The sequence below is a fragment of the Lepisosteus platostomus genome, chromosome 17 (assembly GCF_059453375.1).
Source record: "Lepisosteus platostomus isolate fLepPlt1 chromosome 17, fLepPlt1.hap1, whole genome shotgun sequence".
In the NCBI taxonomy this organism is placed as follows: Eukaryota; Metazoa; Chordata; class Actinopteri; order Semionotiformes; family Lepisosteidae; genus Lepisosteus; species Lepisosteus platostomus.
In genome coordinates this window covers 20,547,667-20,563,016 of record NC_142627.1, presented here as the reverse complement: position 1 = coordinate 20,563,016, position 15,350 = coordinate 20,547,667, and the positions used below count along the sequence as shown (strand labels likewise).

At 38.7% G+C, this 15,350-nt stretch overlaps 1 protein-coding gene across 1 annotated transcript; it reads right to left on the bottom strand.

The window, feature by feature from the left end:
* Positions 1-1,775: 1,775 nt before the first annotated feature.
* On the bottom strand, positions 1,776-12,618 carry fh (fumarate hydratase). Its single transcript, XM_088609822.1, has 10 exons — positions 12,450-12,618; positions 11,281-11,415; positions 10,393-10,503; positions 9,711-9,887; positions 9,246-9,428; positions 8,593-8,758; positions 7,530-7,733; positions 5,853-5,980; positions 4,648-4,801; positions 1,776-1,982 (listed from the first exon to the last, which is right to left on the bottom strand). The coding sequence occupies exons 1-10, from the start codon at positions 12,567-12,569 to the stop codon at positions 1,840-1,842; spliced, it is 1,521 nt and encodes a 506-aa protein (XP_088465948.1). The 5' UTR covers positions 12,570-12,618; the 3' UTR covers positions 1,776-1,839.
* Between the last annotated feature and the right edge of the window lie 2,732 nt (positions 12,619-15,350).

The window sequence follows — 15,350 nt, the reverse complement described above, 5'->3', positions numbered from 1 at the left end:
GGGAGGTCTCCCATCCAGGTACCGACCAGGCTCATACTTGCTGAGCTTCAGTGGGCTGCCAGTTGTGAGTCGCAGGGTGATATCGCTGCTGGCATAATGTTGGACATCCTTTGACTTTTTTGTAGTTATCACCCAACATTTTGCCTGTGACCTTCTGACAATACTCTGACATTAGGCACCATGATTAATGATACTGGATGAACTGCTTCTTTGCAGTCTCTTTTTATACTCAGTGATAATCAAGGTGACTTTCAGAAGCTTCTAAAATTGTCCAGAAGCTATGAAAAAGCATAAATGACCAACAGGTGACCATAGAGCAGTGCTGTTTTACATTTACAGTATTTTCAAAAAACGTAAAGGATGTGAAAGAAGGTCATGTATTGAAATTTGATAGATTAATTTGAGCAAAATCCAGTACTGATGATCTTGGACAGATTACATTTTTCCTGATTCAATTAATTTATGCAGCACTAAAAAGTGCACTTTTTGGGTAAAACCTGCTTTTGGATACATTATTTCAAGGAATAAATAAACTTGGAGCTAGCTGTAAGACTTCAAATATTTACTCTAATCAATCAATATCCTGATATTAATATATAGTAACTTAGTGCCACATTTGTTTGCTGTATTATGAGCTCACTTGGTAATTATCTAAAATATAAAAATGTCAGAGGTACGGCAAGATTAAACTGAAATTGCCTACTGAAGGATCTGCTGTACTCAAATGAAACCACTCAGGAAGCTGTACACATGTACACCAATGAACATAAAATCTCATTATACACACAGATACAAACGGTGATGTGCTTCATCACTAGTCACATTAAAATAACTAAAGATATTACTCCTAAAAACACAAGGATTTGTGATAAAAATGTTTGATGTACTTGTACTGCACTTGTACTGTCTCAGCTAAAGTGGGTCACAATATTTGATTTGTAGATTTGAGACCAAGGATGCACACATTTTGGTCAAATGTTTTTTTCCCACCCACAATTTTTTAGGTAAAAACAGAATTCCAGGGTGAAATATAAGAGGTGGCCAGGTCACATAATATGTACAGCAAAAGCATCTTTCGTGTCCCCTTGTGTCGTTTTTGTACTTTCTGTCAAATGAGATGGAGTGTGACCTGTTTAATTCAAACCTGAAAATTACCTTTTAATCATACACACCACTGACAACAGCAAAACCAGAGTGCACAAAGGAACAATATTTTATAAGAAGAACTGTAACACAGACTATTGTCATGAGGGTAAAATAATTAACCATAACTACTCTTAAATCATAGAATGCAGGTAATCTTTCAATAGTCATAGTTCAAAAAGCATTATAATGTCGTACTGTTTGAAAAAGGAACATTTCTACTTTAGATAATTTTCTTTTTAATTATGTTTTCCTACCTCTACACAAAGGTATATTTTACAGTGAAACTAATTTTTCAGGCCTAGTCTTAGATAATTTTTTCTTTTCCACTCTAGGGCACAGGAAGACTATTTAAGTCAATGTGAAAGGTTCTTTTAATCAATTTAACAACAATAGGAACTGGATGATCTTTTTGTGTTTCTTAACTATTTGGAGAATAACAGCAATAATAATAATGAACTACAAATGGTTGTGATATTTCTTTCCTACATCCCATATGTTTAAGGCACAACACAGAAAAGGGGGAGATACTGTAGGTACTGAAAAATAATATGAATAACGCACACAACAGTAGTAAGAAAATAATGTAATACAAACCAGAATTCACAAACATATTTACAAACAGCACATAATTAATTTCTGGCAAAAAGATTTTATTGTACAAAGATGATTACAATATTTTATTTTGGACTATAACTACTTAGGGCCCAACATGTCCTGGGGCTTGACCCACTGATCAAATTGTTCAGATGAAAGGTACCCAAGCTTGATAGCAGCTTCTTTTAGTGTTGATCCTTCCTTATGAGCAGTCTTGGCAATGGCAGCAGCTTTGTCATATCCTAGACATAAACATATTTCAAATTAAAAGAACAATATATACTGAGCACCTAAAGAATGTTGACACTGTGTTGATGCATGTATGTTTCTTGCAAAATAAAGTATGCAGATTTTGAATGTTGAATTGGCATGGTTTGATTAATGGATTACTCATGACCATGACATACTCGAGTGACACTGTATGCAATACTGCTAAATCACCTCATTAATAAGAGAGCTGACTTGGCAAAGGTGATGAGGCAATGTAACCTCTAGAATGTCAAGCCTGGGAAAAATCAGGAGGAAAGAAAAACGCCTGTCCCATCAAGACAACAATGCCTTTGTGTCACTGGTATATTGGAGGCTAAATTTAGCTGCCACATGTGGACTCATGGACAGTAGAGCCCAGTCCTCTTTAATCAAGGTCTTGCGTAGGCTGCCTTGATGGATGTTAGAGGGTGTGGTGCAGATGTAAGCAATGATATGCTCTTTGTTGTGTACAACAAGACAAATTGATGGGGAGCTCCAAGTGTGATTGTCTGGGCTGGAGAGTTTTGTTGCCACACTACAGCTTGCAGTTGGGCTGCCATCAGCCACTTCACAGCCTTATCCTTCTCTAGCCCTGGGACCTTCAGGCTCTAACACGACAACGTTCTGAGCTTCCTCACGCTGACTAACAACGGCATTCTTGCAAGATGAGAGAATTGTCCCGAGACAAGACAGACACCAGTCAACAGGCACATGCTTGTCCAAGCTCTGCAAAAGCAGTGGGACACAATCCCACAAGACATCACCGGAAAACTGGCGCACAACATGTGTTGGAGATGTACAGCTTGTATTGCTGTATTAGATGTTGTGCATCTTCCAATTATAGCTATGCACATCACTAGCTTTTGAGGCCTATTACTAAATTTGATTATTAAATGACACTATGCATAGTACAGAAATCACATCCTAATTATAAAACAACAAAAATGGAAGGGATTTCTCTAAACTGAAAGACTAAAGATTACCTCCTAAGAAAACCTTAGGACAATAGAAATAATGACTGCAAATAAGATTTATCTTCAAAGCACACTTGAAGAAGGTCCTATTGTACTGAAAGGCTAGGACTAATTTGACAAGAACAAGGTACAGATTATTCAACCAAAAGTTGCCCAGTTTTAACAGAACTTACTCTGCCAGGAGTCTGTTTTGTGATCACATCTTTGTATTAATTAATATAATTGGGCAGACATCAAAGTAGCCAAGTTCTAACCATAACACAATATGCAGATTCTCAGTCAGTAATGAACAAAGACATGTGATTCATATTAAACTGTATGTTGTATATACAAGAGAAGTTTTGCATTTAATACAAAATACTTAGTGAAAAAAATGTGTAAAGCAGTTTTACTGCCGATTACCATTATCAAGATTTTAATTCAATTTCCTGTCTTACCTGGGTTTATTTTTATTTCATCAACGTACTGTACAAAGTACATTTGTCCCAAGCTGCACAAGGCCATGAAAGACCATTTTAAAAATATTGACTTTTTTATTGACATGTTCAGATTGTACTGTTGAGTTCACAAGTCAATTTTCAATTCTGTCAATGGTGACCTGCCATTTCATTTAACCTACAGCAGCACCATAAAGTACAAACCAATATCAAAGGGATCCATCAGCTGCTTTACAATAAAGAACCAAAATACAGTTTTACATTTAATATTACTACAATACTAGCTTTAGTATACTCTGCAATGCTCCATGATGACAGCAGAGTACAGCACTGCAGGAGTGATTCAGACTGCCAATGTATCTGTGAACATAATACCCAAACCATTCAAATTTAGCCCCTTGAACCACCTGAGACCAGCAAATGAGAGATTTAGCCTGCTGAGGTGTCCAGTAGAGCAATCTGATTATTATAAACCTGCTCTGCCATCAGGCTTTGAACAGCTGTTGGTTCCTAGGGAGATACTTATTTTAATGCTTTAGCCTCAACAGGGCAAGCATTTAATACATAGATGCAAATTTCAGGTCACTTTTTCATTATTTCAGTAACATTCAGGCACTCAAAAGAGCATCCAGCATGTTAAGAGCTGTTCTACAATCAATCCGTCATCAGCCACCCAGAAAGAAGACAGCTGTTGTGGGAAAACAGGCACACTTGTCTCAGACATTCAATTATTTGCAAGTCTGATTAGAGCCATCAATCAGCATTAATACTTATTGGCACTGTGTTCCACCCCCCTCACCTCTCTTCCAGACTGTGCCGACACTACAAATCACAGACACAAGCCCTAGCAATGGATTCCTAAGACAATTTTTGTTTTGTTTCAAATCTATATCCCATAAATGTTACCTTATGAACAGTTCCCTCATCACAACACCACTGATAATGAATCAGTAAGCTTGCTAGTCAATGACAGCTTGAGTGTATTTAAATAGCTAAATCTAAGTGCCCAGTGACAGAAAACCAACAGACCCATTTGTGTCAATTACCATTTCAAACTGCAGAATTACTGTACAGCACATTTCATAAATTAGGTGTTAAGGATTTTATTCTATAATGAGCAGACCTGTAATAATACAGACATTTAATAAAGACAGGTAATATCCTTCTAGTTGCCATTCAGCTCTGCATGTATGGCATGCCTGGGTTAGTTGTGAGTGACTGCCCTCTGCTGGCACCGATGATCTTACCAATGTGTGGATTCAGTGCCGTCACCAACATCAGGGACTCGCTCATCAGCTTGTTGATCCTCTCCGTGTTTGCCTGAATCCCCACAACACAATTCTCGGTGAAGGAGACAGAGGCATCTCCCAGCAGCTTTGCAGAGTTCAGCACATTTTTAATCTGCGAACAGAGATTACTAATCATGATTCAGAATCGCCTGGAACTAAACAGAATTCTCCAAGCTGTGCAAGTTTCACATTTGCTATGATTCATTAGCTCAGTCTGTTCATTCATAATTTATCAAATAAAAAAAATAGGCTCTGGGCTAGATCTTTCAAAAAAGTCGGCATTTTGGCATTATCTATAATCTCCTTAGGAAAGTGCTTCTTGAGTTCAGTTTTTACCAACTCTAAATCTCTCAAACAAAAAAACAATGCATATTCAATAAAAACAGGAAAATCACCACAAAAGAGTTGTTCAGTTTTATTCCTCTCCTCTCCTAGTACAGTTTTAAAGCCAACTGGTCCACACTTTAATGACTTTAATGGTCTTGGAGGTGTCAGTGTCTTCTGCTTTTTGTTCCAATCTTTCCAAACACTATTTAAGTGAATAGTCAATTAAAAAATGTAACTATTTCCATAGATGCATATGTTTAAGGTCTGATAACTTAAACACCCACTGAAAAGTATTACAATTATGCAGTTAACTAAACAATTAATTAATAAAATAAAGTTCAAGTACTGTATATAGCTGAGAGCTGGGATGACACACAAATCAAGAGGGACTAGGCCCTCCAGGAATTGAGTGTGATACCTGTCTCAGGTGTTTGCTTCTGGCACTAGTGTTGTTTCCACACACAGACTTGTTATAGAGACACTTTTCAAAATGATTAAACATAAACAGCTTTAAATGTTATATTTTTCTAAAAACTTCATAATTTAATCATTCTGTTTATACTCATTATTATTGTGATACTTTGCAGCATAATCTCTTTCATTGTGTACTATTATTCGTTTACTTTATAAAAAGAGTACATTAGTTAACATTAAAGACATGTTTACACTTATTTCTTCAAAGCAGATATTCAAATTGTTCACAGCCATTGAGATTTCATCACCTGCAGTTTCGGAATAGTACTGTCTACGAGGTGGCCAATGGTTTGACAAGACAAATAACAGTCAGATACTGCATGCAGAACCATTTCATGTTTCCCTCTTCTGACCTAACTTACCATCATAGGTTTGAAAACATTCAGCTCAAAGTGCCCATTGCTGCCTCCTATCGTAACTGCAACATGGTTTCCCATCACCTGAGCTGCTACCATTGTCATGGCCTCACACTGTGTTGGGTTCACTTTTCCTGAAAATGAGAGGAGCAAAGGTTCATGCCCTGATATTGCACCACTGAACGCTGAAAGATGGGGCAATTCCAAAGCCCTGCAGCTGTACTATCCACTCTTGGTCCTTGGGGATGGGGAAGCATCCATGTTTTAAATCTACACGGGTCCTTGCTGACCTAATTCATAAAAACTGAATCCACATTTTTAATTATTAAGGACCTTATGCCTTACGTTGCCTGGAAAACCTGCGTAACTGCAAATATAGATACTGTAGATACTTTATTGATTCCGTGAGGGAAATTGCAGATTTCCAGTATCCAAATATCCAGCAAAATATCCAGTACTAGGAATGAGCAAAAAGTTTTAAGTACAAAGCAATTCTACTACACTACGGCTGTATTTAGGATTTTAATTTCAAAGTCTTTCGATGGAGTTGGCATCTTCATATGAATTAGCTAATACAAAAATGACTTTAGCTAATACAACAGTAACAATCTGTGATTAAGTATGTCAGTGATGTACCAAAGTTACATCCATTCCACTGAGACTCATTTGTCATTTAAGAACTTGTCAATATCCCAAAAAAGAAATAAAAATAATTCCAAGGTGAAGAGAACAGTTTGTTTTTCTCCTCTCCAGAACTAATTGCTTGCAGTCAAGCTGAAAGTCTATTAAAGAATCAAGTAAAATATTCAAATAAGACCAAATAAGATTTTACACTAATTCATTTCAATTTAGTGGCCACAAATTTACTGGCCTGCAACTTACAGTATACTCAGTCTGTTCAATAACAGACAACCAATACAAAAAATATTATTTTCTTGATAATTTAAAACTACTGTCGCAGTGAACTGTAGAATTATAAAATTATAATATGTAGCAGGTTTAGGTGATATATTTCCTTTGATGACAGCATGGTTCAGGAATAATGCAATAAAATAAACTAAATCTTTCAAGTAACCACTCTCTGGGTGTGATAATGCACATCACCCACCATCATGCTCTCTGCTTCCATAATGAGTGCGTCTTTAAAGAGAGATCAAGAAGGAAAAGAAACCTCAGATGAAATCTGATCCAATTGGCAGAGTGGTCTTGACAGCTGCTCACTGTGATCACAACAGTCCCCTTACTTATGAACTATTAGAGACTGACAAAGGACACAGACTTATGTTTATCTTCTCTCAACGTTTTTGTATTTAAACAAATGTATGGAATTTGCTATCCTAAGGCATACAATATGCCTAAGGTTGTCTTTCATACTAAACCCATACTTATACAATAAAAAATAGAGAGAAATTAAACTTGTATTAATGTTGGTGTATTTGAACATTTTCAAAGTGAGGAAATGCAGAAATACATTTTGGGCTACATATCCAAAAAGCTTTTAAGTGCCAAGTCCCCACTGCTTTAAATAAGGAGCTAACTAACCCTGTGTTCCCAATATACTGTAGGTTACATGAACTATAAAGAACAGGATATAGAGGAGCGAAAACTCTTATGGGATGTGCAGCCTAGATCGGGCTCATGCAGTACTGTAAAACAGGGACAAGTTTAGTTAAGGCAGCATACCTGGCATAATACTGCTGCCAGGTTCGTTTTCAGGGAGGATGAGCTCCCCCAGGCCAGACCGAGGTCCAGAGCCCAGGAAGCGAATATCGTTGGCGATCTTCATCAGACTGCAGGCCACAGTGTTCATCGCCCCGCTGAGCTCCACCAGTGCATCATGGGCTGCCAGCGCCTCAAACTTATTGGGCGCAGTCACAAATGGCAACCCTGGACAGGAGACAGTATATCAGTGCGTGCGTGCACGGCGCCTTCGTTTGCACCAGTCCTATCAGGACTAACGGATGCTTAATATGCTTCAAAAACCAGTCTAAGAGACACAAGAAAAATCATTTAATATATAGTGTAGAAGTGGAAGCGTTAAACAATAGCGACAGAACCAGGAGGAAAGATGCATGCTTTCCAAAAGTAACTGAGCTCTGTGATCATATAATAACGAGCTCCCAGAGCCAGAGAAGCTACCAGGAAAGGATATGTGTGAATGATTATTGTACACTAAAACAGTAGGAGGCATTGTGTACCATTTGAGCACATCGATATTGGTCACCCATTAATATCTGGTAACATACTGTCTTCAGATCGCTGATTTTGTGCTTCGCATCCATGATTTAGGCCTTTCATTTAAATCAATTTTTGTTGTTATAAGAGAAGGATCTCTGAACCTTCAGCCCTGGACAGGTGAGCACATTAAACACTACATATTAACTATGCACCATACAACCATCTCAGTAATGAGCAAGATATCAAGGTAGACATAGCCCATGAAAGAAACATATGGATGTCTGTACAGTATGTGTACACATTTTATTTCCTGCAGTGCTATCAATGCATAAACAGTGTAAGCCCCTTTCTGCTTGCAGTAGCCTCTACAATGGTGTTTACAGACATTGTGCACATTTCCCTTCCCTATCACAAACCAAATCTTTTTCCTTTAATAGAACCATTTCAAAATTCTTTCAGCCAATTTTTACTCAAGCAATTTCCCCACTGGCAGTTACTAAACTGTGCTTCTCATGGCCTTAAAAATGTATCGAGCGGCGGAGAAAAGGACTCCACTCTTCTCACTTACCTGTAAGAGCTGAAACTCTTTCTGCCACCTTCTCAGCAAACCCAATGCGAGTGTTCAGGCCAGTGCCTACTGCCGTGCCACCTGCTGCCAGCTCGTACACTCTGGGCATGGCAGATTTAATCCTTTCAATGGCATATTTCACCTGCTGCACGTAGCCACTGAACTCCTGTAGAGAGCGGGGGGAAAGGGGAATAAAAACTCCTCACAAACCTCCAAGTGGTTTCAGATTAGGAGCACAGCTATTCCTTTGGACTAACAACCGATTTTAACCAACATCACTTACGGCCCATCCAAGTTGATATTACCTCTTCCTTTGCAGAAGTTTTTTTTTCATATAATACTGAATTTAAGAGTATAAATTAAAAAAAAAAACTTTTCCTTCAAAACAGAATTACAGTAGATGCTAAAATCTGGTGATGTGGAAAAGTCCAATTATGTATAAAGTCATTTATAGCCTCTCACCGCTAACATAAAATGTTTTTTTTCTGTTGCATAAAAGCACTGGGTGTAGTTTATTAGTAACCAATTTCATAGCCATGAAAGCGAATTCAACTGTTTCCAAGAGTGTGCTTTTCAAATCTTTGTTATACTACCTAACTGTCTATTAGTTTAATACAACATGTTTAATGCAACAAGAATCAGTACAACAGTACCTGGCCGAGTGAGAGGGGTACAGCATCCTGAGTGTGGGTGCGTCCAATTTTAATGATGTCTTTGAACTCCACAGCTTTGGCTGCCAGCGCGTCGTGGAGAGTCTGCAGCCCGGGCAGCAGAACTTCGTGGGCCTCCTTGGCAGCGGCGATGTGCATGGCAGTGGGGAACGTGTCGTTGGAGCTCTGCAAAGAGCAGCCACACCAACACCACCAGCTCAGGAAACGCTCTCATTCGTAAGAAACGCTCTCTGTTCCGCATACAGGCACAAGCTCGCTGTGAGCCACCAAAACATCCGGGATATGACAGCCATTTTTAAACGCCGCATTAAAGTTGCGAAATCGTCAATCAAACAGAATCCAGAATTTAGAGAGAGAGAGATTGCAAAACTATTCAAATAAGCCGTCCAAAGGCTCTCACATGAGGGCTGTGGTGCTCTGTGTTCAAGGGTTAACAGAGGTGCAAACCTGGCTTTTATTGACGTGGTCATTGGGATGCACAGGGTCCTTGCTCCCCAGCTTCCCTCCCAGTATCTCGATCGCTCGGTTGCTGATGACTTCATTCACATTCATGTTGGTCTGGGTCCCAGAGCCCGTCTGCCACACCACCAGAGGAAAGTGCTCATCCAGCTTCCCAGCAGCGACCTTCGAAACATTCGTTCAAACAGAGTACTGTAGGTACAGCAGGGCCTCAACATTCACAACGGTTCGGTGCAGAGAACCGAAGCAATCAGCCAAACTTTCATTTTAACCAAGTCTCTCCCTTGTGAGTGAGAGGCTCACTCACTCGCTAGACGCGTCTCACTGTCCCGGTCTGTTGCAGCCAACTGGAAAGCTGCGCTTGACAACTCTCTGCTCAGTTCCACCCCGCTCTGATTTTCTTTCATCCGAGATGCCATCGGCCAAAACAAATTGCGAATAAGCAAATTCATAAATGTTTAAATTTGCAGATGTCAAAATTCTACTTTATTTCAAGAACATGAAAAAAAACAACAACAAAAGGGATATTCATTGCCCCGCAACAACAGCCAAAAGCATACATCTATAAAACAACACTGGATGTAACCATGCCACGAGTTGCACCAATTGCGAAGGAATGACTCTTAAAAGTGAGTTAAGAGAAACAGTCAATGAGATTTCTGTCAGGTACCTCATCGGCCGCCTTGACGATGGCACCGGCAATCTTGGGGTCCAAGCCATAGTCCTTGTTCACTTCTGCAGCAGCTCTCTTCAGGATGCCGAAGGCCTTGATGACCTGAATCTGAAACGCAACTGTTTAATCAATTTCTGTACTACGCTTGTTCAGAAAGGCTGCTGCGGATGAAACTATATATACATAATAAGAGCTGAGATACAAACTGAAGCTTTTCAAAGAAACACCTTTTCTCATCTTCCTTCCTGTATATCCATTTTATGAAGAAATATGACCTACTGAAACCTTACCATAGTGTTTGTTTTAACTTTGCTAAAGTTCTAAATGTTCAGATATATTCATGTTGAGCAATTAACACAAAAAGTGACATAATGACCTAGAAGATTTAAGTTTTTAATACATAAACTACACACAAACTTCAATACACATAAGATGCATACTGCGAAAATCACAATCATATCACATTTAAAAGATTACTGGTTTTGTAAATAAAACATTTTTCTCATTAAAAGGGATACATTGTGTGTCAGAAAGTACCATGCATTACTGAGAAAAATATAAAATGAAGATTTTCATCATAATGCCAGCCAGTGTGCTCAAAAACTAAAATGTTAAATTGTAATAGAGCATTCCACTGTCCAAAGACATACTGATAGGTTTATTGGCTTCTGGGAAAATTGGCCATGGTGTGGGTGTGTGTATGACTGAGTCTGTGTCTTTGTGTGCCCTGCAATGGACTGCCATCCCATCCAGTGTGTACCCTGCCTTGTGCTCATTGCTCATCACAACCCTGAATTGGAAGACAATGGGTTGAAATCTCCAGGAGAGCAGAAACTTCTGAAAGGATCTGTCAGTGGAATCATTTTATACTGCGTTTATACTTACTGGCATTCGCTCTGTCACTCCACCAATCTTGAAGTTCATAGTAGACCTGACAGTCTGAGCTCCATAGTATTTGTCACTTGGCACTTTCAGCTCTCCAAAAGTGTCTCGCTCAATTCGGTAGGACTCAGAACTTGCCTAGGAAAAATAAAATAATCTTATTCACTTAAATACCATGTTTCATCATTTTACTGACCCAGCTGTGAAGTTTATAGAAGTTTCCTTAATCTTTGAACGTCTGAGAACTGTTTCAAATGGAGCCATCCAAATCGAATTGAATTGGGGGCACCTTACCTTAATTGTGTTACATATGTATGCAATATAACAAATGTATACAGACCTTAAATTAACGGCACAGTGTACAGTATATACAGTACTTAGGTGTGGTCCTGATCTACTTTTTGGCATTGCAGTAACTAGATACTACAAAGAATGGAAGTTGTAAATTGAAAATGGTAACATCTGTATAAACCAAATCGTTTTTGTTTATAAAAAAGATTTACAAATGATAAGGTACAGTAATTGTGTGCACATTTTTCAAATCATATATTAGATTAGATATATCTAATATATGATTTGAAAAATGTGCATCTAATATATGATGACTGCATTTAATTAACTATATGACGTTTAAGCAGTTTACGTTTAGATTGACATGCGACACTTCAACGTTTTCCTGATTAATCTATAGATTTACAGTACTGTACATACTGTAGTATTTCATTTGACAGTGCAGTACTGCTATTATTCATCTAAATAATTGATATCTTAGAAAAACACCTGCATATTTCCGTGCAACAGTTATAATTAGGTCGGTGGGAACGTACTGTAATTGATCATTGCAGAGTCTGTTTTACATTTAAGACGAATGTTGCATGCAACTCGACTTTGACCTTGCTGTTCAGCTAATACATACTGTAGAACCCCGAAAGTGTAACTACAACAATCTCCTCGCATTTTGTAACACGCAAACCAAAGTCTGTTTGACCATTAAACACAACTTCCTTCTGCATTTCACCACAGAAAGTGTAAATTCGATAAAGCCAGCAATCCTCGCCAGCGATAAGTCTTACCGAATGTATTAATACACAGAAAAGGTCATTCCCAGGCCTGCAATGCGACTATAATGGTACAAGAGTAAATCTCCTCGACGTTAAAGGAAGAAAGCTTACCATTCTTGACGAAGCGAGGATTGTGCGGGCAGTAGGACAGTAAGATTTGTTAAATACGTTCCTGTGCAATGCTGAGAGGTTGCTACTTAATCGCTGAACGTTTCTCAGAGAGCGATACATGGCGCTGTTCAGGCTGTCACAGACTAAATAGGAGGGGAGGAGGTCGAAGGCGGAACCTTAGAAAATCCAACCACGGCCCCCTTGAGTGGGAGGAAATATACAGCCGGAACACCAGGAAGAGAGCGGCAATAATGGCTTGTTCTGAGTTATGGGTTAGATTTTTTTTAATCACGGTCTTCCAAATAAAAAGTATTTTTAACTTTGGTTAAAATACAATATGCTTTTGTTATTTTAAATCTACCACATTACCTGTGAAATCGCCATCGCATCTCATTCCCTTCTCATGTTTAGAAATATAATTATATAAATATATCGCTAGAAACTAAAGAAAACTGGAGGGGTATCTGTTTACTGTTGCTAACATCTTGTGTACAGTACATATTGTTTAATGGATTTAACCGTGTCTAGTGTGCGACCAGATCTTTCTCCGAAAGCAATCGGAATACAATGTTTGTGTTTATCTGCAGTTGATACCAAGGAATTGCAATGAAGAATCTGTGTGCAGTATACTGTAGTGGGTCTAAATACTAATACAGTACTGACCTACGACGTGATTTTATTGTTTCTAATGTAGTTTTGTTATTAGTTGTATGATGGTGGTCAGAATCTCCGCTATATAGTTTCCATTGATCAGCTGTTAGTTCAGATTCCAGCTTCAGCAATAAGACCTGCATTGTGCAGTCCTATAGATTACTTGCCTATGGTTTTGTTTTCTTAGACTTTATTTATCCGATATAAATATATTACTGTGTTGTCATATGTCACGAATCCGTTCCTGGTGGTTCAGGTTGATCGTGGTGTACACACAGCTAATGTAAATGAATGGAGAAATAAAATAAATGTTCTCTCTTTTTGAATAGAGCAGTTTGTCTTTTTGCATCTCGACAGCAAAAATAGTGGCACCTTGGTTTGCACAGGAACCCCTTTTTAACATATTTTGATCGTGTTGGCACTGCTACTGCATCCATCAAGTCTGGAGTAATTCGCCTGCATCCATGGATCGTCAACAACATCTACAGGTGTGGTGGAGAGCATACTGACCAGCTGCATCACAGTCTGGTACGGCAACTGCACCGCATCCGACCGTAAGGCACTGCAGCAGGTGGTCAAAAGGGCACAACACATCATCGGCAACGCCTTACCATCCATCCAGGAAATCTACAACACCAGGTGTGACCCCACTCACAACTTGTTTGTCCGCCTACAATCTGGTAGAAGGTTCCAGACGTTCCAGTCGCACATAACAAGACTCTGAAATAGCTTCTTCCCCAGAGCTGTCAAGCTGGTGACCCCCCCACTCCCACCCACCGTCACAAGGAGCACAATTTAGAGACAACATGTAATCTAGTCACTGTGTCATTAGATGGTAGAGGGAAACCAATGTACCCAGCAAAAATCCAGATACTAACCCGTCAATCTGGAATTGGCGATAGGGCCCAGGAGGTGAGAGGCAGCAGTGAAAATAACCTGGTCTCAAGCACAACGGTCCATCCATTTTCAAACCACTTTGCCCAATACAAGGTCACAGAGGAGCTGGAGACTGTCCTGGCAAGCAAGCAACGGGCTCAAAGCAGGATACACCTTAGACCAGATGCCAGTTCATCACAAGGTACACATGGGCCCAGACACGAACACACTACCCAGCAGTACATCTTCGGGTGGAGCACCCAGAGGAAAGAACATACAGACTCCACATAGATAATTGAACCAGAGTTGAACCCAGAGCCCCAGGGCTGTGAAGCAGCAATGCTAACCACGCCAACACCATCTCAGACATGTGTCATTTTAAAGGAGGTTCGCCCTCCTGCAACATTGCCATGGTGAGGACACTAGAGGTCAGTACAAACTAAAATACAGTAATATTACTAGTTAATTAAGTCAGTCAGTAGAGAATATTGATAATTAAAATACAGTACACAATATTTTACAAATTTCGTATGAACTGTTACTCTCCTTTTTCCGTATAATTATTAGTTAAATGTCAATAGTACCTAATGTTGAAAGGAGTACTTTGTTCTTTTTTGGTAATGATGTGTACGTCGACATGGGTGAAACGATATTATAAATGCCCACATTTTCATTACTTCATTCTGAATTATTACACAGACAACCTTTTTTTGTATTGGTGGCCAGTGTGACATGGTATACTTTATGTGAATTACCGTGATATTTTTAGAAAAGCTCCAGAGCAGAAATAAATCTTAAAAGTATTATACAATGAGCTCAGTCTCCTGCCAGCTTTATCTCATATTCATTTTGAATTTAAACTATATGGCACTAAAATGTAATGTACTCACTGTACAGCATTTTGACATTTGCCAGCTGGTGTAATAAGCATTGAATGTAACTAAGGGCAACCTCAAGCTATTCTTAAGCAGTCGAGCTCCCTATAACTACTGTATATGTCGTTGATACTCCTCAAAGATATGTCATAAAATACAGATCTTTTTTAGACACAGGATAAGAATAATCTGTTTATGCTCAGCTAAAGCACAATTTTGTCATCAATTTTGTCTGTCATCTTTGAAAATCCCAGTCAGGTTTAAATAAAAAAGTAGTTTGAATATATTGCGTCTCTGAAGAAATGCAGAAATAAAGTATTAATCGGAATATTATTTCCATTGTATGAAAACGTTTTGCCTCCTTTTAATATCAATGCTTGCAATAAAGAAGGCAACATTATTTTTTTTTCTAGTGACAATAAATTTCCACATGAGCAGTTAAATTAATGAACAATGACTGAAGCATCCAGAAAATAATCTAAACGAACCACATATATTG